The following is a 26052-nucleotide window of genomic DNA, read 5'->3' as shown; positions in this document are numbered from 1 at the left end:
CAATAAGGAACCGCGGGCGCGACTAGGCGACTCAGCCAATCGCCGTGTGGGATCTCAGAGGGGGGAAAGGGGGGGTTCGGAAACCGTTGACCAATCACAGTGTGTTGATGAACCATGCCAACCAATCAACGATTCTATGCGTGGACATATGAAAATTAGGTTTATTCAAATGAAGGAGAAAAATTACCTGAATGGAGCTATGCATGCTACGCCAGATGAAATAGGATGCTCTGGATGGCAGGAGGTCAGCCGATGTTAAAAACGTCAGTCAATTCCATTAATAATGTAGTTTGTCAACATCCTTTTTGCTGAAATGTATCTTAATTATAACAAAGCAGTAAAAAAAAAAAAAAAACAATTGCTTTTTAGAAGAGTGACCACTGGTTATTGCATATAAAAGTTAAGTTTTACTTTCCGGTTTTGAGCTAAATACATTGTCCTTTAATAAAAAAACTTTTTATAAAAACAGAAGTAATATTATTGATGATGACAACCTGCCTAAGCAGGTTGAAAACAGTACACATGCAATAAACATTTAAAAGAAATGGGTTTTATTGGCTTAGGAGAATATATAAGGCTTATATAAGCTTTTGATATGAAAAAAAAAAAAAAAAAAAACAAACATGAAATTAATACATTATCCATTATCTTTACCGGTTGTGCTGGCATTGTAGATTTTTACACTCAAAGAAACAACTTTTTAAAAAGGCATTTACAGGATATTTGTGCACATATATGAAAGTAATAACAAAATAAGTTCCATTCAATCAACACCTTTATTTCCCTTCCTATTTGGCCCCATGATTATTTATTGATATTCCTGGACACTAACCCAAACTCTAAAACAAAGAATCGGAACTGAAGAGGTCAGTGAGAACACACACATAAGATGGTGCTGTGCTACAGAGGTATATTGTCTCATTGTCATCGGTCTGCATTAGAACCAGCACACCCTGGGGTACATAATACACCAACTCAGAAACAAACCCCCAGCCTCATAAATATATGTTGTGTGATAGAATTCTGGCCCATATACAGGTTCCGACTTCGGATTCTACAGTAAACTAAACATTTCACTGAGGTATGGAAACAGAGGAGCACTTTTAAGGACATTAAAAAGCAATGGTGCAGGCTGAGATCACGACATAACGGGTTTTTAAGAACAAAGATAAAATGCTTGGAGAGAGAGGACTTGAGCAAATTTGTTAATGCACTCCTTTAAAAAGGCAGCAGTGAGACAATGAGCAAAGATCAATGAGAATTTGGTCTTCAAAATGGGCATTTTGAAGCCTCATTTGTCCATCCACCATTCCACTTGCTACATGCATCTACAGAACACACATCCAGTGCATTCCCAAGTACCCCATATTCAAAGCAGGTAAACATTACATTTAATTCATGGCTTCGAGTGAATGAGCTTCACAAAACACAAAAAAAAACACTGGAAATAATAAAGTTTAAAATTCCATTGGGACCCACTATTTATCTATTTATCCAGATGTAGGATTGATTTGTCTTGTATTTGACATGCTATAAGAGCTAAAGCAGACAAAAGCAGCTCAGAATACAGTCTAGGTCTTAGAAGTCCTAGAACTCAATTATTCTTATTGATCAAGAGTCAAGAGAAGTGGAAACAGTGGAACATGACAAGGGAAGTCTGGACAAATTACCTTAGTAACACAAGCTAAAAAACTAAATAGACATTAATTTGCAGTCAGACACAAGGTGAACTTCAAATCATTTTAAAGTAGTTTTAAAACAAGGTTCACCAAATTCAGTACTAACATAATGAGGATTACAACTATAACATTTCAGATTCATTGGCTCCAAAGAGCATATGGTATTTTTGGAGCAAAGTGGGTTGTGCAAACATACTACAATTAATTCTGATAACTGCAGTGGAGATGATCTCATGGACAGCAAATTGGTTATGTACACAGAGCAGCTATGTGCCATTTAACCAGCCATGCAGAGCAGAAAGAAACCTATGATAACAGTTACATTTTCACTCAATGTCCCCGAGCCAATTTAAAAACTTGTATAGTAGTACTATTCTGGCGTGAGCAAACAGGAAGTAAGCAAAATCACAAATGCATTCACAAACGCCCACAGTTCTGCACTCTCAGTGACTACCACAGCTTGCAGACTTCCTAACATCACCCACAATGCCACAGTGCTGATGCTTCAGCAATACATCATGACTCATCATCTCTCTAAATAGAGGAACAGCCAAAGTCAGTTTTTATCAAAGAAACCTCTGAATTTCTATCAATATCACATGTGCAATAAATATGCAATAAGATCATATTTCCAAATAATCTGTAACTTAATTCCTGTATTGGAAATATAGATCTTCATAACAGTGCAACATTTAATTTGGCCAATACAACGGTTGAAGAGAGTAGACACCACCTCCTCAACCTATGCCACAAGCACAAGCACACAGCATATGGTGAACTGATGGGTGGGGTGTAACACATGTCCAAAAGAACTGAAGACAAAATTAATATGATGTATGTTTGCTCTGTGAAATAGGACCTGGAGGTTCCTACATTGCATTAAGTTTTTGTCCAAACCTAGTTTAATTGGATACAGTTTAGTCTGCATTGGTCCGGTATCCATCCCCTGCTGTGCTGAGGTTGGTATAGGGTGTCTACTCTGAAGTTTCAGGTTCAGGTCCATATTTAGTCCTGTGTGAAGCTGGCACCTATCTCTCCTGGGTCATGACCCTGGTCCAGGTTTGGAGGATGTATGTGGTTGCTAGGCAATGATCCATTGGACTCCGGCAGGCTGTCAATACCCAAGTATCCAAGGAGGATTTCGCTACGGCGATGCGAGAGGCTGAGAATATCCTCAGCCAAAGAGAGGGCAGAGCTGAATCGCATTTTGTCGTGATCAAACATGTCTTTCAAGTACTGCACCACTTGTTGCTGTGGAGACAAACATATGCAAATGGAAAAACAATACTGGTTAAATCAATGTGACAAAATTGCACAACACTTCACACTGATTCACAGAAAAGTAACACTGTTTTATGACAGCACTCCAATGGTAGTGCACATTTAGTTGGGCACTACTGAACTGTGTGAGATGACATCATGCTGTAGGTGTACTGTTGAGCTGGATATGAGCATCTGTGGAGATGTGCTTAAAATGCATTTGAGCATTTACGAATATAGTGCAGGAACATATTATCTAGGGGAAAAATTATGATTAGAAGGATAAAATGATAATCTATTCTATTACAGAATTGACTCTGCAATCTTACTAGTGCAGGCCTGAGGCCCGCAGATTACTCTGGATTATGTGATGGCAGGGATTACAGCCCTGCAGTGAGATTATTGGGACTTTAATCTTAGGTGAGTTCTGGAAAGTATGAGATTTAGAAAGTGAAATATCAGATCTCAAAAAACAAAACAACTAACATGCATCGTGGACTAAATCCAGACCCAATTCTTACCTTAAAAATAGTGCAGACTTCTGTAAGGTGTTGCCTAGGGCCCAGGAACCCAAATGCTAGTACTGGACTCACATGCTCTGAGATGGAGTAGAAGTGTGAAATGAATCCATCGGGAACCTAAAAACAAATAAATCCATATATGAAGAAATACCATGTGTGTAAGAACATGAGGTTTGTTTATGGCTTTAACCCACCCACCAGAAGCAAGCGCCTCTTTGCCTTCAGTACAGACCAACATGCTGTAGCTAGTGCCTGCAAAAACACCATAAATGATCACAATAGGCTTGGACGTGTGTTTTCTTACCGATACACTTGATCTGGAACAGTAAGTGTCTATGAACTTCTATGTTTTTTTGAAGATTTGCCAGTTTTAGTTTACCGTCTCCTTGAAGCTGTCAGACAGCCAGCGATTGCGTAACACAGCAACAACTGATGTAGGTGGGTTCTCCAGATCTTCAAATGCGTCCATTAAGATGAAGTCAAGTATAATGTCAAAAAAGTTCATACACACTACCTAAAAAAAACACACACACATATATATATATATATTGTCTTGACTTAACCCAGACCCCCCCCCCCCCCCCCCCGAAAAAAAACAAACAAAAACAAACAAACAAATAAATAAATAAAATCACAAAACAGTGTGGCAGAAAAAAAACAATATAAGAGGAACACAGACCCCACGTGCTTCTAACTCCATCTTGGTAGTTGGCCATGTCTCCTCCCTTTGGGTGTATAAAAGCATCTCCTCGTAACTTTCCAGAAAAGCCTTGGTACTCTGATACATACATCACACACAGAAGCAGTTGCATTTAGAGACAGTGAGAGAAAGACAGAGAAAGGGATTCAGAAAAGACCATATACAGATCAGCCACCTGATTAATACTATCAACACATTGAACTGACTGCTCCTGTTGCTACTTCATCTATAGTTAATTTTACTAGTTCAGACACACAAGGAAAGAGAAAACACTTTGCTATGGAAAGAGAGGGAGCATTCACTGCATCACTCACTTTTCATTACTAGGCACAGAACACTGGGAGTAAGGTGGGGACTAGAACACCATAGGGCACACATACACCATTCACTCACACCTATGGGCAACTCAGAGTCACTAATCAACCTAGTGTACATGCCTTTGAGTGGCAGAAGGAAAACCCGGATGAAAACTCCACACACGCAAGGTCTGAGGCTGGATTCGATCTCGCAACCTTGGAGGTCACATCACTAGCCCTGGCCCTGTATAAATCCAATTCATCATATTCTATAAACTGAAAGATGTGCAATACTGCGATTGTTTGTTCCCCAAAATAAATCCTAAAGATAAATGACTGATTACACAAAAACTGAAAGAGAAAAATAAAACAGAAAGCATAAACAGAGGGGAAATGGCAAAAAGAGATGAGGGATGTCACACCTTGTTGGCTTTGGTCATGAGACCGCTGATCATCTGTCTCCCCGTCTCAAAGTAAAACGCACGATGAGCATCATCCATCAAAAGCACCTACACACACACACACAGCATGTTTAAACAGTGCAGTTAAACAGCAACGGATTTTTAATCACATGCGCACAGTGGTACTCACATCAAAAGCCTGTCTGACACAGTGCAGTTTTGCCAGGAAGTCTTGATCACTATAGCACTCTAACAACTCAGTCCTAAAAACAAAAAAAAACATTAAATGACTGATTTTAAAGGGCTACTGGGGAATCTGTCCTTTCAGTCCAAACAAGCAAATCCGGACAGAACCTGAGATGGCAAAGAGAAGCTGACATGCCCCACTGTTTCCCCGAACATATGAGCAGGTTAAACGATGGCCGGCTGAAACGCTCACCTGAAAGACCTGCAGACTACACTACCCTCTCGTACAAGAGCAATTGCTTCCTCATACAGGGCTGCTGGCCTCGCGGGTGTGTACACACATTCATCTAATGGGTCAAACAACTACAAACACACAGGACAGAGAAAGGACGATTAGGTATTCGATTAGATATTGTATCGATACAGGGATATCAAATATTGATATTTTTGTATACAAAAATATGGTGCTGGCTCAGTCCTCTACAAGCAGCACACCAGCCTTAGATAATTGCCCGGGCACTTAAATATCTTCAATCTTATGCATTTTATCTTAACCTTTATGGTGTCCACTACTTCAGTGTGTTAAAATTCAAAGACGATACAGTTAAAATTCAGTTCTGAGTTGTGTTGTTTTGGCTGAATTATTAATGAAATATAATGCACCCACATCGTACACAGCATCTTGTATATCAGCTGTTTTTACATTTTCAGTGAACTGTAGAATTTCGCAATATGTACAGATTCACAATACAGTCATATAATTGTATCGTGACTCATGTATCGTGATACGTGCCCTATTGTGGATCTCTATATTCTCACTGATATTTTACTTTCTATCTATTTAGAGTGACTTGTTGAATAGGGGGGGTCAGAGGCGAGAAACAAAAAAAAAAAAAAGAGAATATGGGTGCTGACCTCTGCTGCCGAGAAAAATGAGTCGTCTGATGTGATGGTTGTGGCATCATCCTCTCGTAGTCGATTGGAGCTCTGCAACCCAGGCAGAATCAATGTCGCCTCACTCTCTAGAGGAGTCAGAGTATGGGTTTATACATTTCTCTTGAATTGAGTTTCTATCATTATATGGTTTATATCTCAGTGAGGGTCAAAGGTAGGCAAACATTCATGGTCCTTAAATTGTATTTTTTTTTTTAGAAAAACAAAGAGGCAAATATTTGCTTTTAGTAATTGGGGATAAACTCATTTTAAAGAGGATGTGTTTCAGCACCCAGGTCTGCCAACAGGCTCTCTGCAGGTATGGTTGCACCCAGGTCCTCCTGTAGATTATAGGCTCTGTGCAGCAGAGACTCCAGTTTCTGAACAAACTGCCTATTCCTCATCTCGGGCTGAAAAACAAAGGCCACGGAAGTCTAAATGTAGGTTGGACAAACCATTCTGAGTGCTTTTTTATATATATATATATATTTTTTTTTCTCCCTTACCAAATACATTTATAAGTGATAATGTCAGGCACTGAAGTACCTGAGTATGTCTAGTGAATCAAAGTCTGTAAATCCATGATCATATTTACACTGTAGGCACTATAATTAAAAACAGGCCCCAACACATGCACACAAATATCTGTGTCATGTGGTTGTTATATGTGCAGTGTGTGTGTATGTGTGTGTGTATACCGATGGGCGCTGTAAGTCTGCTGCCCTCTGCAGGGCGAGACTATTACTGTCAGATGGATCAGTCTCTCTGTGTTGCCTGGCATTAAGGGCCTGTTCCCATTTATGCAGAGCCTCCTCAAATAACTCCATACCTAGAGAGAGAGATTACATTTGAATATTACAGAGAGGGTTAGATGGCAAATAGGAAGATTTAACTGATGGAAATCATGTTACCCATGAGGTAGAGGTTTTCTGCATTGGGGTCATCCACCAATCCAGGTTCCTCTTCCACTGGCTGCTCCCATGGAGCCGATGGATTGGCTGCCGCGTTTGGAGAAGCTGGAACACGCATCTATACGAAATGAAGAATAGACAAATCACATTCACCTTCTATATTGTGTGTGAGAGCATCTGGAGTGAACTGGAGTATGTATGAATTACTGTGCATAGAGGGGCAGAGAGAGCGATAAGCAAGAGTCATGGTGTGGTCTGTAATGAGATTGAGTGAGTGAATGTGTACGTGTACATGAGAGATTGTGACATACAGACGTGATGCTGTGGGATGAGCTGGAGTGTTTGCTTGGTGCCAGGGAGGATATGCCACTCAGGGTGTCATTACTGCGCGTGCTGGGGCTCATCACCTGACGCCCAGGAAACGGTCCTGCACACCCAGACAACCCATACAATTACAGTAGCCTGACAATCCGCCATGGACTCGTAAACATGAACGGTTAAAAGAGACAAACCTCTCTTAATGGAGGCCGGTCGCCCTGAGCCAGGTCTGGGCAGCCCTGGCAGGACCATGACCTTTTGCTCATTTTTGACTGCTGGCTGCTTCCTCTTCCGACCACGCCTTTTCAGGTGATGGGCCGTCAATGCCAAGGCAACACTGCCCAGGGCCGTCGCAAACAGCACCTTCTTCAAACTAGGTGACAGGCGCAGCTGAGAGAAGATGGACTGTGCAGGGGTGAGGAGAGAGGACAAATTGGGTCCAATATTAACAAAGATCTACAGAACTTTGTCCATCATAAACAAACTTAGTATTAGGGAAAGTTCCAAATCGATGCAGCTAACTAATTCAGCAAATTTGACTTCATTGAAAAGTGTATTTCTGGCTACTCATCTGTTTAAAGTCACATCATTTTTTATAAAAACAATTGTTTGACCAATGAAAGCTGATTGCAACCTTAAATTAAGCCCACTGACTTTCAATCACAATTACCATTTGGAATCCAAACGTCCTGGGCAAGAAATTATTGCTCTATTGTATTGGATGACAGGAAGTCAGATTGGGAAGTCAAATAAGGCCCCATTTCAAGATGCCTGCTTGGCCTCCCTCCCCAACATTGCACACTGTGAGCAAATAAAATGTGTTTAAATCATCCCTCAAGAGCTTACCTGTCCAAAGGTAGAGTAGAGAAACACAGGGATCTCGGCCACAGTCATGGCCAGAGCCTGGATGATGGACATGCCTTCTGCTTGTCTGAGCGACATCGCCACTCAGCTCACCCAGGACCTTCCCGCTGGTCTCCTTCGGGACTGAACCTGGATCCGTTCTGGCTGTGCCTGGCAGCGAAGCTCTGCCTCGGGCATCCAACGATCACTGGCCTGCAATCAGTGGCTCAGCCAACTTACCGTTGTACCAGGTTTCCCATGCTGATGCGTTGCCTACAAGACAAAGGTAAATGACTGAGCCAACTGTTTTGATTTCCTACAAGAAACACCATAATTCACATTTAGCACATGCCCTTATCCATAGCAACTTACAATGGAGCAACTTGGGTTGAGAGGTTTGCTCAGGGACACAATGGTGGTAAGATTGGGTTTGAAGACAATACAAGGCAGGTCTGTAGGGATGAGGAAATGCAGTAGATCCCCACTAAGTGACAATTTAATCTACAAACAAGCATATATGAAACAGGAAATCTACCTTTAAACTAAAAAAGGACTCAGTAAAATGAACAATAATCAGGCCTGTCTGTGATCTGATTGCTGATGAATGGCAACTGAGCTCCACCCTGATTTACACAGGGCGACGCAAACATCTTAAAAGCCACCCAACCTTTTTAAAACACGTGGTACGGTAGCAATCGTTGTTTACGTGCAATAAGTCAGTTTTTAAAACCATACCCCAAGTTTTTTGGTTTTGTTATAAGGATACCTGTCAAACCTTGAGAGTTAAACTCTCTCCCCTGCTATGAGGAAATACAGAAGGTGACAGTAAAATTCCCACGCCAGGTGACCGACACCAGACAGAGGCAAGATTGCAAAAGTCTGGTGTCCCTTCCAGCCACCCAGTTGAACGAGGCAGCGGCCATTCCCACGGGAGAAATCAGCTGGAGCTCAAGCGCGGCGCGTTAAATAGTCAAGGGGCTTAGGTACACGGATAGCCGGCGCCATGCTAGCCGCACACTGCACGTTTTCGTTTTGGTGGCCGAGGCACCGCATGCGGGGAGTTCGGTTTACTTCACGTCGTATAAAGTAATTACGGACCTTCAAAACGCCCCGTGAGACCACGACCAAAAGATTTAGATAATTTGTCCACTCACTTCGCCGTGGTGCGCACGTCTGACGCCGCAGAAGGGCATTTCTCACACACAAACCTGCGTTTTTAGTGGAGGCGTGCCAATGGCGAGATCCACCAATGGCTGCTCAGAGATTCCTGCGCGCCTGGATCTTTGGACCAATGAAATGGTCGGGGGCGGACTGCGCTGCGAGACAATTGAAGGCAAAGATCGAGGCATGGACTCCTGCGCTCTTGCTTTCGGCTGTCAGAAAACTCAAAGGCGTGCATTAGCATGAGCGGTCGATGTGACAAAATCACAAATTATACAATTATATTTCAACCTTTAAATTTTATAAAATAACATTTAGCGCACGTTGTGCACACGACATTAAATAAACACTTACATTGTGATTTGCTAAGACATGAACGCTGCCCATATTTATACCCGTATATCCCGACTACATAGAAAATATATTGTTATAGTTATTCATCTTGTTAATGTCAATGCAGACCAAATGGACTTTAAACAGAATAAGATGTTGAAATGCAGCAGAGACGAAGACTAATCGTTTTGTTTAACGGTTTTGGTCTGAGTTAGGATGATATACTTAATTTATTTGTTTAAACAAAACTATTCCGCTTTTTACGAGGCGGAACAAAAAATACAGCTCTATTTTCGCTGACGGACGATAAACCGTAACGGACCGAGGAAATGTGAGAAGGCTAATTTCCCAGGGACCCTAAAATACACGACTCCGTCGCGGCGTGAATGACCATCGCAGTGGCATAAAGCGCCCGGTAGTAAGACGACGGGCACCTGTCGCCCGACTCGTTAATAAGCCAGCTCACATATAGCGGGCGTCGGCCACAAGTTGCCACGTTCCATCCTCCCCGATGAAGCGGCGTGCAGCGGCAGCACTTCTCCGCAGCCCGGCGCTGTGTGAAAGATGACGCTCGAAAGAGAGCCTGTCAGAAACCCGACACCCGTAGGTGAAGTGCACAGCACCGTCTCGGTTCTGTCTGGCCTGCTCCGCCTAATAAAGCGCCTTCGTGTTTTTATTCTGGTGTGGCAGATGCTTTTCTTTATTTGAACTGCGCCTTCCTGGCCTTCGGGTGGAAAAGCGACCAGGGAGGAGAGATGAAACATCTGGTAATTGGTGGAATTTAAATAATCTGCACGTTTATTCTGTCTGATAATGACTTGAGGTGCTGTAACAAGCTCACTGCCGTTTTGTTGCATTATATTTATATCTGAATAAGATCTTATCGGGTGCGTGTGAGATGGTCTCTTTTTCTTTTCAGAGATTCTACTGGATCTGCCTCTTCCTCATCTCTCTGTTCGTGTTGCTGTGGTACAGTCTCTTGAATTGGCTCCACTCTGGCCTTGTGCCTGACCCCGTGTATCTGGATGGTTACATGAGGGTCGTGTCTGGGATGGAGGGCAAGGTGAGACTCATCACTATAAAACCAACAACACAGTGCCAGACAAGGACAGTAGTTAGAACCAGTGGGTGTGTGTTGGCAAGGATCTCACGACATGATACGTATTGCGATGCACGGTTCACAGAAAATGTAAAACCAGAGCTGAAATACAAGATGCATCGCTGCTGACCTCAGTAAAGAAAACGCTCAGCAGCACCACCCGGTGGATTGAACTTCTATACAATATACAATATTCTATACAATTATACAAATATTGACATTTGAGGTCCTTTCATCCATACAATATCACCATGTAAAATATCGCGATATATTGCAGTATCAACATTTTCTAACACCCCTAGTAAACGGTATCAACAAATTTGTTTGCCGGGCATATTTATAGTGGTGGGTAATACCATTTATTTCTGCGTTGGGTCTGGCTTATAAATGTGCCCAGTAATGGTGTAAGAACTCGATTTGTTCATGATACTGAAGCGTTGATCTGGTTCGATTTCTACAATGAGAAAATATTTTATGTTTTGATGCTAAAGCATTTAACTTCATTTAACTTAAGCATCTACTTCTACTTTTATTCGCGTTTAATGGTTCTCTTTTCCTCAGCCCCTCTCTATGCTGTGTGGTCACTGCGCCCTAGTGTCCAACTCTGGGCAGATGCATGGCGCGGATCTTGGCAGGGAAATTGACAGGCGGGAATGTGTGATTCGGATGAACGGTGCCCCGACACACGGATACGAGAGAGACGTGGGCAACAGGACCACAGTCCGGATGGTTTCACACACCAGCTTCCCATTGTTGCTCCGCAATCTGAGCTTTTACTTTAGCCACATGAAGGACACCGTGTATGTGGTGTGGGGTCCTGAGAGGAACATGAGGCAGGATGGGAAGGGTCGGATTTTCAACAGTTTGCTGAAGCTCAGCACCAAGTTCCCCCAGGCTAACATCTACATGCTCACGCCAAAGAAGCTCCAGTCGCTGGATGACATGTTTCAGGAGGAGACGGGCAAAAACAGGTATGGTGGCCTGCAGATGGCCAAAAGTCCTGCTGGTCTTCAACATTCCCAAATTCTCCCACACCACCCAACTGCTATGTTCCCTCCACTGGTTGCCAGTATCTGCACGCATCAGATGCAAAATTCTGATGCTGACCTACAAAACCAAACATGGGGTGTCACATTATACCTCGCAGTGCACCTCGTACACTTCAACCGTCCAGTACTTCTCACCTGGTCCCTCCACTGCTGAAGGTAGAAGGAAGACGCTCATCTAGACTCTTCTGTCTTGGCTCCTCGGTGGTGGAATGAACTTCCCCTTGAGGTCAGAACAGCTCAGTCACTGAGCAGCTTAAGACCTTCTGTCTTACAGCTTTCTTGTAATTTTCTTACAGTCTGACTTATGCAAGAAAAACTGCAATAAAATAGTGAATAAAATAGTACGGGGCAGTGAAATAGAGTGAATAAAATAGTACGGGGCAGTGGTGGCCTAGAGAGGAAGTGGCCCCGTAATCAGAGGGTTGCCGGTTCGAATCCGGATCCGCCAAGGTGCCACTGAGCAAAGCACCGTCCCCACACACTGCTCCCCAGGCACCTGTCATGGCCGCCCACTGCTCACCAAGGGTGATGGTTAACAGCAGAGGACACATTTCATTGTGTCACCGTGTGCTGTGCGGCAGTGTTTCACAATGACAATCACTTCACTTTCACTTTCAAAATGGATGTATTAATGGTTTGAGCCAGTGAACCAGAAATGATTACTTCATTGATGGTAACATGAGGGTGTGTGCCAAATGCCATAAATGTGTTGCATTTATTTTATTCTGTCCTATTATATTTTACAGACTAATTTAATTCTTTTGTGTCATTTACTTGTGTTATGCTATTATTTTGTTTTCAGCAGTGCTAGATGAATACAGTGAATTGACAGTAATAATGCTGAAAATGAATGAAAAATGACACCTTTCTCTCCTTTACTCTGATGTACAAATGAATCAGGATGGAGTCAGGGGCTTTTCTCAGCACTGGTTTCATCACTATGGTCCTGGCCCTGGAAATGTGTAAGCAGGTTGACGTGTACGGGATGATCGACGAGACGCACTGCAGGTACAAGACTCAAACGAACTTTTCCAGGAGAGTCAGCACGTAATGTTCCTAGTGTAACAGCTGCTGTCTTCTTCATGTGTCTTGAAGGCGCGCCAACCAGCACCCTGTGCCGTATCACTACTACGAGAAGGGGCGCCTGGACGAGTGCGCCATGTATCGCGTTCACGAACGCGCACGGCGCGGTGGCCACCGCTTCATCACGGAGAAACTAATCTTCCGGCGCTGGGCGTCCACGAGGGGCCGGCTTCGTTTCACGCACCCCACCTGGTCTCCGTGACAACAGCTCTGAATAAACCCATCATGACTGTCTGGCCAGGTATTGCGACCACGGTTGGTGACCTTCTAGCTTCGTCTGGTCTCCACAGCAACAGACACCATTGAATGCCATGTTCCTGCTCCCTGCTGAGCGTTGCTGCAGAGAGGAAGAAAAAAAAACTTTTTATATACGTTGCTTCTGTTATAGCCGTTTATGATCAACTTTTATATGTTTAACATTTAAAACTTGTGAGTTTGTCTTATCAGTAACTGTTACTGTTCAGGTCAACACAAAGGTTTGATGCTGCCAAAATGTCCATTCATTTTGTTTAGGATTTTAGTCAAATCTTTCTGTCCTTTTTGCATTCATGGTATTGTACAGTGGGATGCAGAGCTCCTCATGGTGACTGAAATGAAATAGTAGGAATATGGAACAACCACACTTTTATATGCTCTAATAAAGGAAAGACAAAAGAAAAATCTATTTCACCACTATTATAAAATTTTAAACAAGATTAACAAGATGAAGCTCTCCTGCATGGCATATTTCATGGCCTGAAAGAGGGTAATTAATTGCTTATAACAGTCAAACCTAGGCAAACACGTGCACCTTGTGAGATCTGAGGTTTGCCAATGAGAAGCACTGTTCTAGTAAATCCACTGGCTCTGCTGTATTATTTCTGAATATCATTTCCAAGTCATGTGTGACACAGCTATATTTTATTATCAGTATTGTTTTGCAGTGTTTAGACCAGAAAGCTTGCTGTAGGATCTGGAAAAACGACCAGCCACAGAACCATCTCGGTAGTATTGAGTATTGTGTAATGGTGTGGCTGGTCATTTCCCGGGTTTTTATTCTTTTCTTTTTTTTTCAGATTATTGCTAGGAAGCCATTTCAGTTCCTGCTTCTGAACTGTCGAGTAGCAGAACGTTGTTTTTGGTGCAGAATTTCTAGAACTTGAGGGTGCCTTGTACCTTTTGATCCTGTTGGTGTGATCTGTTTACATTGTGGATCGCCGGGTCAATATATCAGAAAATGATCAAAAATCCTCCTTCATCACGAACCTTCTACCAGCAGCAGTATGGATGCTTTGTGGGGACTGGAGCAGCATATAATGTCTGTATCGCATCGTGTGTCGCTGTGAGTACAAATAAAAGATTAAATGAACGGACGGTGATCCACGGTTTCGTTCCTCCGCGGTCCGGTTCCGGGTTTTTTTTTCCTCCGGAGCTCGGTGACGCAGGATCCGCGGGAAGATGGGCGTCGGGGACCGGGCTGTCGCCGGACGCCGTCTCCCTCTCCCAGTCCGGCGAGATAAGGGCGCGGCGCGGGGCGGCGAGATACGACCGAGCCGCTCCCAGTTTTAACCCCCCGTGATAAAAACACGGACCGGAGCGGGAGGACCAGCACGTCGAACCGAACACGCCGTACGGTAAAAAAAAAAAAATAATAATAATAAAATAATAATAATCCGCAGGACGAATTTGTTCATCTGCGTGGGGTTTTACTGATGCTGCGTTATTTATTATGACGCGATGCGACAACATCAGCGACGTCTGCGCGATTTGTGCTCACGTTCGTGTAACTACTGCAGATACAGAATTTATGTTCAGAATTTTATAATTATAACGTGTTCATTGTATTGTGTATATTTAATCGTACACACAGTGTTTTTTTTTTTTTAGTTTTAGCTCATGTACGTGGGGATTTGTGTTCGTGTGCGTCTTAATTCGTTAATTGTGGCTTATTTAGCTGGTCAGCGTGGACTGATATTTATGGCTGCGGTGAAAGACCAGAAAATTGAAGCTGTGGGCCTGTTTCTCAGGCTGTTCCCCAGAGATCCTGCTCTGAGGGCCAAGTGGCCTTTCGAGATCCGACCGAGAGAGCTTTATTGCCAAACTACACAATCGGGGTCTTTATTAATTTATTCTTTTTGTGATACGTCAGCCCACCGGGGCTGGAGAAGCGGAGAAGACGTTCGTTATGGTGGCATCAGTAGGCCAGATTATTTTATCTGCACTGCACATGGAGCTGGGCTGAGTTCTCCACCCCTGGCTCGCCTCGGCCGGTGGGATCTTTGGGGGAAACGGGCACATTTTTCACCTGTCTCGTTCAGCGCCGTGGAGACTGGTGAATGCCAGAACGAGTACACTGCGGACGTTTCACTATTTCCATTGTGCAGCACTGACTGCCTTGTTTACGTGGGATGGATTCTCTGTTTTGGTCGCAGAACCGGCTGCTGAGGGCCTGGCAGAACATGTGAACGCAGCCGTCGCAAGTGAGAGAAGAATGGGGCTCAGGCTGGTTGATAAGGTAAGGAGATGAAAGGAGAAATGGAAAAAAAAAGTTCCTGGACAGTGTGTCCCCAGTGGGCTGAAGGAGAAACCTTCTCCCTGAACGGACGTCTGGTAAAACAATGGCTGGTCAGAAGCGCTAAATTTAGAGAGAGGTGGAGAGCCCTCTTGCACAACAAGTGCTACAGACGGGGCTTGTGGGCCACTGCGGTCAGACATTTTGGGATGAAGCAGTCGTGGCAAGCCCACGGTTATTAAATTGAATGGAGAAGGTGCTGTGTACACACTTTAGACTGAATGATGTAGTAACAAATGGTAGAGTCACGAATTTCCATTCTGTGAAAGATATAAGGATGTTTGAATATCATGACATACTTACGTATTATATACACCTTACATACTGGAATCTGAATTTTACACCCATGTCATTTCTTTGAACTGTTCATTTTATGAGGTGGAGTGATAGAACATGGGAAAGAGAGACTTACCGTAATGCATACAAAATTATACAGTGGATGTAAGTAAAAGTCAAGTCAAAGTAAACTTTCTTGTCATCTTAGCTATATACAGTCCGGTATGTAGAAAGACGAAAGATGAGGCTCCAGCTACAGTAACTACAAGAGACAAAGTGGATACAGATTTGGGGTATTTACATGGAGGAGACAAATACAGTACAGGCCAAAAGTTTGGACACACCTTCTCATTCAATGTGTTTTCTTTATTTTCATGACCATTTACATTGGTAGATTCTCACTGAAGGCATCAAAACTATGAATGAACACATGTGGAGTTATGTATTTGACAAAAAAGGTGAATTTACAGAAAACATGTTTTATATTCTAGTTTCCTGCTCTGATTACTGCTTTGCACAGTCTTGGCATTCTCTCAATGAGCTTCAAGAGGTCGTCACCTGAAATGGTTTTCCAACAGTCTTGAAGGAGTTCCCAGAGGTGTTTAGCACTTGTTGGCCCCTTTGCCTTCACTCTGCGGTCCAGCTCACCCCAAACCATCTGGATTGGGTTCAGGTCCGGTGACTGTGGAGGCCAGATCTCCACTTTTTGTTAAGTACATAACTCCACATGTGTTCATTCATAGTTTTGATGCCTTCATTGAGAATCTACCAATGTAAATGGTCATGAAAATAAAGAAAACACATTGAATGAGAAGGTTTGTCCAAACTTTTGGCCTATAATCTTTAAACAGCCCTGTTACAATGACAGGTCTTCATTATATAAAATATTTAATGTGACCTATAACCTGTTCAATTCAACTGCTAAACAAATCTGTTGAGGGCAAAAATACAAAAGCAAACAATAGCTGGTTGCATAATTGTTTGCAACCGCAAACACCCTGTTGAAGCACGTTTTAATTACAGCCTTCAGGGTTCTTGGGTAACAGTCGGTCTTGACTTGGAACTATTTGCTCACTCTTGTTTGGGTTTAGTTTTTGGTTTAGTTTTCTCCTGGTGAACCCATTTTCTTTTGGATTCATGCTTGGGGTCATTGTTGCGTTGAAAGGTGAAACTCCTCTTCATCTTCAAGCTTTTTAGCTGAGGCCTGAATGTTCTGGAGTGGTCTCTGGTATTTGGGACTGTTCATAAGTACTGTATATCCTTTTGATGAGGCAAAGTGTTGTTTTTGCACCAAACGTACTTGTGAGCTAAAAGTTAACTCTTGGTTTGATTAGACCATAACTTATTTTCCCATTCGCTTTTGGGTGACTTGTTTTTTCCTGGTTATTTTTCTTTTTAAGAAAGATGCAAATGTAAAGTTGTTTCTCCCCAGAAGAGAACCACTGGAATACATGCATGTAAACTTTTGAGCACAATTGTAATTTCTTACTTTTTTATCCACTAAATTTTAATGCCCCGCCGTTCATGTTTCCATAGCAGGGGCAGCAGAGCCAACGGATGGTGATCTTCGGAGCAATCTTCCTCCTCACTACCCTCCTCATCCTCTACAGCTCCAACACTGGGAACCAGACATATAGTGGGAACTACCATTATACCACCAAAAACAGAGACCTAAAGAGCTGGGCTGGGAGAGATGCTTACGTCTCTGTCCATGGCAACAAGGTTAGCCCTCTGAACACATCGCCCAGTGAGCTGGGTATGTAGCATGTGGGCTGAGAACTACACGGATTATCCATAACATTTATTATCTGGATAGAATGACAGTGGGAGGAATATACAGTATTAGGTATTAGCAAGTGAACATTTTGTCTCTGAAGTAGAAACAGAAAAATGTGCAAGTGTAACAAAGTGTAACTTTGACAAGGACCTACTTGTGATGCCAGATGGTTGGTTTATAGCGTCTCCAATACTGAAATATCTTGTGGGATGTGGTGGCCTAGCGGATAAGGAGAAGGTTGGCGCTGTAATCAGAAGGTTGGCAGTTCAAATCCCGATCTGCCAAGCCACTTTCATGGCTGCCCACTGCTCATTAAGGGTGATGCTTAAAAGCAGAGGACACATTTTGTTGTGTCACCATTTGCTGTGCTGCAGTGTATCACAATGACAATCACTTCACTGTCACATTCCTGGCCTGTCAACATGAGGGTTCTCAGAGCATTAAACCGAGGCCAGAACCAGAAAAACAGCTCAAAATCAAATTTTTTTTTTATTGTTTGTGTGTTTTCTTGTGTAGAACCTGACTGTGCGATGTGGCCAGTGCGCTCTGGTGACCAGCTCCAGTCACGTGTTGGGCAGCGGTGCGGGTGCTGAAATTGACCGTGCCGAGTGCGTGATCCGCATGAACGATGCTCCCACCACAGGCTATGAAGCAGATGTGGGCAACCGCACAAGCTTGCGCGTCGTGGCCCATTCCAGCGTATTCCGTGTGGTCCGGAGACCCACAGAGTTCCTTAACCACTCCAACAACATGGCCATCATCTTCTGGGGACCGCCCACAAAAATAGGGCGTGAGGCAAAAGGAACCCTATATCGGCTCATCCAGAGGGTCAGCATGACGTACAGTAACCTGTCCATCTTCACCATCACGCCTGGCAAAATGAGAAAGTTCGACTCACTCTTCCAGAAGGAGACAGGCCGGGACAGGTGACACACAATCTTTTATTAAAAACCGCCGTTGTGCTTAAGCCTCATTCAGATTTCAGGACATTTCATGAATTTAAGTTTATTCAAGTTATCGGCTGTATTTTTTCATGAGTTTAACAGACATCTCCTCATTGCATTTCATTTTTCAGAGAGAAATCTCGTTCTTGGCTGAGCACAGGCTGGTTCACCATGGTTATAGCCATAGAGATCTGTGACAACATTAAAGTTTATGGAATGGTACCACCTAATTACTGCGGGTAAGGAAGCATTGAATTACATCTGGACTGGTGGCCTTCAAATAAAGCAAATGGCTGTCACTTAGCAAATTAGTTGTTTCTTCTTGTTAATGTGGTTAATCATAGTTAATGTAGTTTCAGATCACCTTTGACATCAGAGTACAAATAGTTAAATATTAATTATGCCTAGATAGGATATTAAACAAAAAACTTGTCACTAGACCAGGGGTCGGCAACTCTGTCACTCTTTCATCCTTTGGAAAATAAATTATTTAACTGTATTTTTATATATATATATATATATACACACACACACACACACACACACACACACACACACACACACACACACACAATAATATATATTAGTTCAAAATTTGAAGATTATTGTGATCTTGTGACATTAAAATACAATGTATTAAACTTTTTGGCGCTCAAAATATGGCACAAATGCCAAATATGCATATATGTTTGCCATGCCACAGTGCATTTATAAAGTTTTAGCATGCCCCAGGAAGGCTAAGCATTGATAAATATAATAAGAAAGGGATATATATATATATATATATTAAAATTTTGTATATTATTTCATGATATAATTTCAGAGACCTTCGAAGAATATTTAAAATATTTTCTTTCAATAAATAAAATTTCACAAGCAACCCACTAGCCTAGTGTTTTTTTTAAATAACATAAAAGTAAAACTATTACATGCAGTGTAATATTCATTGTCATGAAAGATTTGCGGCTCCTCCTGTATTTTGCTTTTTAGTGGAAACCGGGTCCAAATGGCGCTTTTTCGGTGTTAAAAGTTGTCGACCCCTGCACTAGACCAACTAGTTTTTAAATGGAATTCATAGCCTGGGTCCTAATGAAACTGTGTCTCTCTGTGTCCAAGCCGCCGGCCACAGCCCAAGCGAATGCCGTACCACTACTACAAGCCTCGTGGGGCAGATGAGTGCGCCATATACTTGCAGAACGAGAGGGGTCGACGTGGCAACCATCACCGTTTCATCACTGAGAAACAGGTTTTTGCACGCTGGGCCAAATCTTACAACATCACATTTTCTCACCCATTCTGGTAACTGCAGATTCCAGACTCAAGATGGCTTCTGGATGGCACTGGGGACTGTGAGCCAAGATGGATGAAAGTCTGAAGACACACATCTGAGCTGCTAAGAGATTAATGCGACATACCTCACCAGCCCTAGGCCTACTCCCCACAAATAAATGTGACTTTTGTCTCGGATTGCATTCAACTGTACACTGCCAGACAATACAGTGATTTCTACATGCAGCAGTTCACAATCTGCCTTCTTACATTTATTACCTTGTTACCAACGTTGTGACATGTGTGCGATACAGCACGATGTGGAACGTGGACTAGTTCAACACGTGTCAAGGAATTATACATGAAACATGGTGTTTCTAGCACCAGGACATCATTTTTAAATATTTGGAGAGTTTGGTAGCAGAGTATTAAATGCAGTATTTTTAGTAACAATTAATTGATACAGCATGTTGGATGTGAGGGGGGCTTTTGGATAAGTGTGAGAAACATGCTGATGAACTTGGATTTGAGGTGTATATGTGCAGAGGGCATATTCAGCAGCTTCTTGCCATTCCTCTTAAACATTATTAAATGTGCTGTCTGGGATGTTTTCTTCCAGCTGCAGGCTACTAACAGAGTTAAAACACACTCTAATACCTACAAAGTTACAACTACAAGCTTGGAATGGTTGAATGTCTTCATTTTAATGAATCAAAGCTAGATAACTAAAGAAAATCAGACTGAAACCACTTTTAATGGATTGTATGAGCTAAGAAAATATGTGTGTGTGTGTGTATATATATATATATATATATATTGGAAAAGGAAATAATGTTTCCATGTGAAGTGCTGAGGGATTTATTTAAACTCATATTTTTTACATGATTGTAACATTGTATTAGAGGGTGTGAAGCAGGACAAAGTGAACAGAGGTCCTTCGCAGTATTTTTATTCCCAGCCTGTTGTGATGCACGCCACCACATATCCGGCAGGGGCCATGTGGGAAAAGGGGGAACTGTACTGTGCAGGACCTTTACAAATTGCGTCAATGGTGGGGGAGATACTTTGTCCAAGGCCTCCACTAGTGGGGAAGCACGGTCCTTATTGTCCTGGCCGTGTCGCTTTGCCGATGCTGTTCGCTGAATGTTCACCCAACCACATTGCACAACACACATACACGCACACAAGAAATCTCTGCTTCTGTTTTTGGCTCAGTGGCTGTTTTTTGAGGAACTGTTGGCTATTTTTATTTCATTGATTTGTTTGTACTCTGAAAAACAAAAAAAACAAAACTATCACTGTAGACAAAAAATTATTTTATTTTTTACAAGGAAATGACTAATGGAAGGACATTTTAGAAGCATAAACTGCAGTTTGCATGGATGTCGACTGGACTTTCAGGTTCAACTGTCTGAGGGAATTTTGTAAATTGAATGCCGCTGCTCTGTTTACTCTATTGCCGTCATTCTCTGTAATGCTCCTCTTCCCAATGAAATAACATTTTAAATGCAAACTCTCTACATGTGTTATTTGATGTCAGAATGCTTTAAAATCAGGATAAAGAAGAAGCTGCAAATTCATACAGGACCCAAAATGAAACATTGGAGCTCCAGATCTTAGTTCAGTCTCTATGTCAGGTCATCAGGTCACGTCATTTTGTTACTGTGTTGAGGCACAAGGAAAAGCTGCTTTGATTTTCGGCTGAAGTGAAGACAGTGATATTAAAATGGCCTCCTGAAACACATGACAGCACAACATGAGACAGAAGGAACAGGACCAATCAGCAAAAGGAAACAACCGTGATGCATTTCTATCACAATCACCATTTCCAACCTGCCTACAGCACATTCTCAGTTTTAACAACCAGTTGATTACTGGACTCTCACTCACTCACTTTCGCATGCACCTGCTTCTATATCGTTGAGGATGTAGAGAAAGTCATATATTTATGCAGCAAGACAAGAATAAACAATATCTAAGGTTATTAAAATGACTAATCTTTTTACTAAAAAAATGTGCTCACTGAGATGTAATTTTTAGAAGGACATCTGATTAGGACCCCTACCTCTGTGCGTATTGTCCGGCTGCCCTGTCCTGGACACGTGTTGAGGTAAAGGTCAAACAGCAAGCTGGGATCTGAGACATCCAGCTGTGTGTCGGCCTCCACACTCGCTTCCAGACCTGCCAGCCCCCCAAATACCACTAACATATGCCTAAGAGAGGAGAGACGGGGCGTGAGAAAACATTGAGATAAACAGACCAAGACATCACTGCCAAAAGTGCCCCTGCTGCTGCTAAAGGCTTTGTTCAGGATTTGTTCAACTGCACTTGCTGGTGAAATTGATGCAGTTACACTTTTAGCAATTATTCTTAGTCCTAGTAAGTTTCTTTTCATACTTTTCTTCATTCTAAAAAGAATCATTTTAGATTATTTAGCATGACCATGTACAAGGCTTGTGCGTTCCATGTTACGCCTTTGCAGTCTGCAATTTTGAATTCTAGAATACTGTAAATGGACAACTAACTGAATTCATTGAAAATGGGGCATATTATGCAATATATGTGAATGTATCAGAAATGTCAGCTAATTAAAATGCATTAATGACTAAATGCCTAAAACAATGTACCCATCGAGAACCAGTTCATGTAACATCCCTACTGAGACAGTCATATTGGCAGAACCACACAAATATTTTGAATTCATATTGATATACATCACAAATATACACACACAGTTGCAAAATCAGAACAGCGATGCTCCAGACCTGAATGGGGACACAGTGATTTCATCGGAGTTCTTCCCTCGCTCTGATGTGCCAATAGTGAGGTCGTACCCTTCTTTAAATGGGCATTCAGTAAGCACGGCGCCTTACACATGAAACAGGAAAATTAAAAATAAATAAATAACATAACATAAAATGAATAAACCATACATGTGGATTGGGGAACTCACTGAGGCAAGAAGCGAGCCTGACGCTGTAGCCCCAGTACAGGCCTGCTTCAGTTCGTGGAACATGAGGAGGCACAACAATCCCCTTGCACTTAGTTCCTGTAACATACACATTTATAGCTTGGCTTATCTTCACTAAGAAAGAAAAATGAAAGGAAATTATGGATTTGCCAATGGTTATTGGTTCTACATTTAGGGGTAGAGGTACATTTAAAAACCTGTCATTTACCCTAAATCATCACAAAGATGTGCGTACCTGAATTCTGGTTCTTTTTGAGCTGCACTGTTACTCTCAGTCCAGCCTGTAGCTGCTTGTCAATCTGGACTTCCTAAAGACACACGTCTTTGCTGTTAGGCTCATAATTGAAAGTTACGTGGGTATAACACATATGCATGTGTGTGCACGCACACACCTTCCTCATCCCGCAGTTGACAAAAGAGCCTTTTCCTGCTTTGCAAGGTCTGTCAAGGACCACACCTTCCCGAAAAGCTGCCTCCTCATCCATACGCATGTGATGGGGACTATCCAGAGGATTCAGAAGACCTAAACCAAACACACCAAAACACAGCACACACTCTATCTGCTGTAGATGTGATTTGTTAGTGTTAGAACGCATTAGACCCAAGACTCACCTGCGAACTGCAGATCCTGGTGTTTTGGAAAAAATGACTTTCTTAGATACCTGCAGACATAAACCAGGCAGTTCTTCAGCATGTGTGTTCATATTGAATTAATTTGACAAAACACGTTGTATTCCAGAATTTCTCATGTAGGGCAATGTACAAAAAACATGTTCTTGAGTTAAAGTAGAGGTAGCCAAGACAAAATCGTACATCAGAAAAAGTCCATTTAAACATTCACACACATTTAAACATCCACAGTACAAAAGTACTGTGATTTTTTTTATGGTTGTGGTGAGATATTTGAATATTTATAACAGGATAATTTTTTTTGTAATTAACTACTGAGTTTGGTTTCATTTAATTAAGCATAGGGTTTTCTTTACTATATAACTCTAAAACTAAAAACTAAAGTCTACTCACAAATCATGTTTACTTTGTTACTTTTCTAGACTCCCCCACACAGATACATCAATAACCTGTCTTGGTTGGGAGAATGGTGCTCATTCTTCTCTCTGTCTGACAAGATTCCACAGCTAAATACACATTATATAATCTCCCTCTGATTTGCCACATTAGACAGTTACTTTGAACATTCATTTAGCTGTTTATGGCTAAGACTCTGATACTATGTTACATTACATCTAGCTGATGCTCTTGTGCAGAGTGTCTTTCTATTATTAATGTCAGGGTCATTAGGCCATGTGCAGGCTTAAGTATCTTGTTCAGGGACTCTGTTCATAGTGGACTCCAATATTGGATACTGTTAAATATTTAGAAGTTTAGTAGCAACATGACATGATTTTTTTGCACATGACTATGGGTAACCGGGAATGTATGTGTGTGGGCTTACTGTGGGCACTCCAGGTACTGCAGGATGCGTGCAAGTTGAACACACGCTTGGCCTCTCTTCCCCACACCCTTAAACTCTCCCTCAACGCTCCTGCATAATATAACATAATTACAACATGCTCAATTAAAATTAAGAGACAAGTGCAAGAAGCCTGAACTGACAAATTAACAAAATTGACAAATTTAAATAGAGATCATCTAAACAGAGATCCATTTACTGGCTGCTCAGTTGATAATGATTGCACGCAAACTATACACTATGAGTGCATTTGACTTAATTTGCTAAATCACATAACACTCAAACACACACAAAACTCTTACTTGGCATCCTCCCCCTGCTCATCAAATACCACCACTTCATCCACACAGAAGACAGCACAGGCGCGTGCAATCTGACCAGCAAGGTACGTGCGCAGCTCTGGAGACTGTGCGTTATCCAGAACAGACCCTGGCAGAGCTATGCTCACGGTGTATGGGCATCCTTACACACAAACACACACACAAATAAATCCTTCCACTGAAATGTGGTCATAGCTAGAAGTTAAGACACCAGGAGAAGCAAAACAGGGCCCTGCAGAGATGACCTGAGTATGAGGAGGGTTAAGCTGAACATGCCTGTGTTTTTCTTTTCCAGCTGCTGCTGTTGAAGTAGTTCAGCCTTTTCTTTTTCTTTCTGCTCTCTCATGCGCTGTTTCTCCAGTTGCTTTATCAGCTTGGACTCTTTCCACTTTTGCGTCTCTTGTTTGCCTAAAAAAGAAAAAGCACACAAGCGCCATCGGCACAAAGCAAGGTATCCCTCCATCATGGGCACACTCAGCAGCTAATTTTATTGTCATTTCAGCCACATACATGTTAGACAGCACATAGTGAAATTAAACAACGTTTCTCCAGTGCCTGGTGCTACATGGAACAGTACAGGCCAAATGTTTGGACACACCTTCTCATTATATGTGTTTTCTTTATTTTCATGACCATTTACGTTGGTAGATTCTCACTGAAGGCATCAAAACTATGAACGAACTCATGTGTAGTTATGTACTTAACAAAAAGTGAAGGAAGACCTGGCCTCCACAGTCACCGGACCTGAACCCAATCGAGATGGTTTGGGGTGATCTGGAGTGAAGGCAAAGGGGTCAACAAGTGCTAAACACCTCTGGGAACTTCTTCAAGACTGTTGGAACCATTTCAGGTGACGACCTCTTAAAGCTCATCGAGGGAATGCCAAGAGTGTGCAAAGCAGTAATCAGAGCAAAGGGTGAAACTAGAATATAAAACATGTTTTCAGTTATTTCACCTTTTTTTGTTAAGTACATAACTCCTCATGTGTTCATTCATAGTTTTGATGCCTTCAGTGAGAACCTACCAATGTAAATGGTCATGAAAATAAAGAATGAGAAGGTGTGTCCAAACTTTTGGCCTGTACTGGAACATTTAAACAAAGTTACACACTGACAAAAAGTGTAAACAGGGTACACAGGCAGTGCAAGAATAACACATAAAGACTATTCTCCATTCTGTTCCACTAATGACACGTTTCCACGTCGAGACCATGTCTAGTCACCACTAGCGGCATAACAATTAATGCAGCAGGTTTTTAAGGTTTTAAACGCACAGCCAGCAACGCCTGGTGTTTATACTGTATAAAAGTCTGGCCACTCACGTTCCGCTTTCCATTTCTTCCAGTCGACTTTCCCTTCACCCTGCAAAAAATACGCAACGAGTGGTTAATCGTAAACGAATCTGTCGCCATATTATTCGTGTATAAATATATTAATTTAATACAATTACATCGGGAATGTTCCTTTTTTGAGCTACCCTAGTAGACATGGTAACATGTGTAAACCGTGTGTTTATGCTAAATCAGTCCGGTCAGGAAATTATTTTTAATGTTTTGTTCCTTTATGCGTTTTGAAATATATATACATTTATATGTACTTTTAAAATTACCTATGCGTTGTTTTGAAAGTTAGATTAACATTTATGTTTTCTACAAATAATGAATAAACGATTGTCCAATGATAATAAAACATTGTCGTTTT

General features: G+C 42.0%; 4 protein-coding genes across 10 annotated transcripts; 2 read left to right on the top strand and 2 right to left on the bottom strand.

Moving 5' to 3' along the window:
* Positions 1-762: 762 nt before the first annotated feature.
* miga2 (mitoguardin 2) lies at positions 763-9380 on the bottom strand. 4 transcript variants are annotated; one of them, XM_028971364.1, is made up of 17 exons: positions 9257-9380; positions 8421-8500; positions 8052-8321; positions 7400-7610; positions 7199-7314; positions 6888-7005; positions 6675-6805; positions 6269-6386; positions 5959-6065; positions 5297-5406; positions 5048-5120; positions 4879-4965; positions 4140-4238; positions 3840-3974; positions 3659-3712; positions 3461-3577; positions 763-2930 (listed from the first exon to the last, which is right to left on the bottom strand). In XM_028971364.1, the coding sequence occupies exons 3-17, from the start codon at positions 8145-8147 to the stop codon at positions 2685-2687; spliced, it is 1818 nt and encodes a 605-aa protein (XP_028827197.1). In that variant the 5' UTR covers positions 8148-8321; positions 8421-8500; positions 9257-9380; the 3' UTR covers positions 763-2684. The 4 variants fall into 4 exon arrangements, with proteins under 4 accessions (XP_028827197.1, XP_028827195.1, XP_028827196.1 ...); XM_028971362.1 differs by having other exon boundaries at positions 9203-9257; XM_028971363.1 differs by lacking the exon at positions 9257-9380 and adding an exon at positions 9147-9211.
* Positions 9381-9849: 469 nt separating this feature from the next.
* st6galnac4 (ST6 (alpha-N-acetyl-neuraminyl-2,3-beta-galactosyl-1,3)-N-acetylgalactosaminide alpha-2,6-sialyltransferase 4) lies at positions 9850-15267 on the top strand. Of its 2 annotated transcripts, XM_028971373.1 has the most exons (7): positions 9850-10145; positions 10233-10309; positions 10462-10605; positions 11203-11612; positions 12591-12698; positions 12786-13014; positions 15185-15267. In XM_028971373.1, exons 2-6 carry the CDS (start codon positions 10298-10300, stop codon positions 12973-12975), a joined length of 864 nt encoding a protein of 287 aa, XP_028827206.1. In that variant the 5' UTR covers positions 9850-10145; positions 10233-10297; the 3' UTR covers positions 12976-13014; positions 15185-15267. The 2 variants fall into 2 exon arrangements, with proteins under 2 accessions (XP_028827206.1, XP_028827205.1); XM_028971372.1 differs by having other exon boundaries at positions 10233-10605.
* Positions 12888-20917, top strand: st6galnac6 (ST6 (alpha-N-acetyl-neuraminyl-2,3-beta-galactosyl-1,3)-N-acetylgalactosaminide alpha-2,6-sialyltransferase 6). 3 transcript variants are annotated; one of them, XM_028971369.1, is made up of 6 exons: positions 12888-13014; positions 15185-15267; positions 17137-17322; positions 17894-18303; positions 18453-18560; positions 19438-20917. In XM_028971369.1, exons 1-6 carry the CDS (start codon positions 12999-13001, stop codon positions 19622-19624), a joined length of 990 nt encoding a protein of 329 aa, XP_028827202.1. In that variant the 5' UTR covers positions 12888-12998; the 3' UTR covers positions 19625-20917. The 3 variants fall into 3 exon arrangements, with proteins under 3 accessions (XP_028827202.1, XP_028827204.1, XP_028827203.1); XM_028971371.1 differs by lacking the exon at positions 12888-13014 and adding an exon at positions 13057-14094; XM_028971370.1 differs by lacking the exon at positions 12888-13014 and adding an exon at positions 14172-14386.
* spout1 (SPOUT domain containing methyltransferase 1) lies at positions 20435-25891 on the bottom strand. The gene is made up of 12 exons (XM_028971368.1): positions 25802-25891; positions 25674-25713; positions 24629-24760; positions 24335-24494; positions 24015-24104; positions 23174-23223; positions 22954-23084; positions 22797-22869; positions 22544-22639; positions 22356-22458; positions 21656-21803; positions 20435-21324 (listed from the first exon to the last, which is right to left on the bottom strand). The coding sequence occupies exons 1-12, from the start codon at positions 25838-25840 to the stop codon at positions 21250-21252; spliced, it is 1137 nt and encodes a 378-aa protein (XP_028827201.1). The 5' UTR covers positions 25841-25891; the 3' UTR covers positions 20435-21249.
* Between the last annotated feature and the right edge of the window lie 161 nt (positions 25892-26052).

The sequence above is a fragment of the Denticeps clupeoides genome, chromosome 3 (assembly GCF_900700375.1).
Source record: "Denticeps clupeoides chromosome 3, fDenClu1.1, whole genome shotgun sequence".
NCBI classification, from domain to species: Eukaryota; Metazoa; Chordata; class Actinopteri; order Clupeiformes; family Denticipitidae; genus Denticeps; species Denticeps clupeoides.
This window is presented reverse-complemented; position numbering and strand designations above follow the sequence as displayed.

Bases quoted from the DNA above. Each gene is read 5' to 3' on its own strand.
- miga2 (XM_028971364.1), bottom strand. From the start codon at position 8,147: ATGTCGCTCAGACAAGCAGAAGGCATGTCCATCATCCAGGCTCTGGCC. The intron at 6,806-6,887 runs GTAACATGATTT...CTCTCTCTCTAG, and splicing joins AGAAAACCTCTACCTCATGG to GTATGGAGTTATTTGAGGAG. The intron at 3,975-4,139 runs GTCTGTGTTCCT...TGTTTTTTTTAG, and splicing joins TGGAGTTAGAAGCACGTGGG to GTAGTGTGTATGAACTTTTT.
- st6galnac4 (XM_028971372.1), top strand. From the start codon at position 10,441: ATGGTCTCTTTTTCTTTTCAGAGATTCTACTGGATCTGCCTCTTCCTC. The intron at 11,613-12,590 runs GTATGGTGGCCT...CAAATGAATCAG, and splicing joins GAGGAGACGGGCAAAAACAG to GATGGAGTCAGGGGCTTTTC. The intron at 12,699-12,785 runs GTACAAGACTCA...TGTGTCTTGAAG, and splicing joins ATCGACGAGACGCACTGCAG to GCGCGCCAACCAGCACCCTG.
- st6galnac6 (XM_028971369.1), top strand. The intron at 15,268-17,136 runs GTAAGGAGATGA...ATGTTTCCATAG, and splicing joins GGCTCAGGCTGGTTGATAAG to CAGGGGCAGCAGAGCCAACG. The intron at 17,323-17,893 runs GTTAGCCCTCTG...TTTCTTGTGTAG, and splicing joins TCTCTGTCCATGGCAACAAG to AACCTGACTGTGCGATGTGG.
- spout1 (XM_028971368.1), bottom strand. From the start codon at position 25,840: ATGTCTACTAGGGTAGCTCAAAAAAGGAACATTCCCGAT. The intron at 24,495-24,628 runs GCATGTTCAGCT...TTTGTGTGTAAG, and splicing joins GCTGGAAAAGAAAAACACAG to GATGCCCATACACCGTGAGC. The intron at 23,224-24,014 runs GTAAGCCCACAC...TTATGTCTGCAG, and splicing joins CAGTACCTGGAGTGCCCACA to GTATCTAAGAAAGTCATTTT.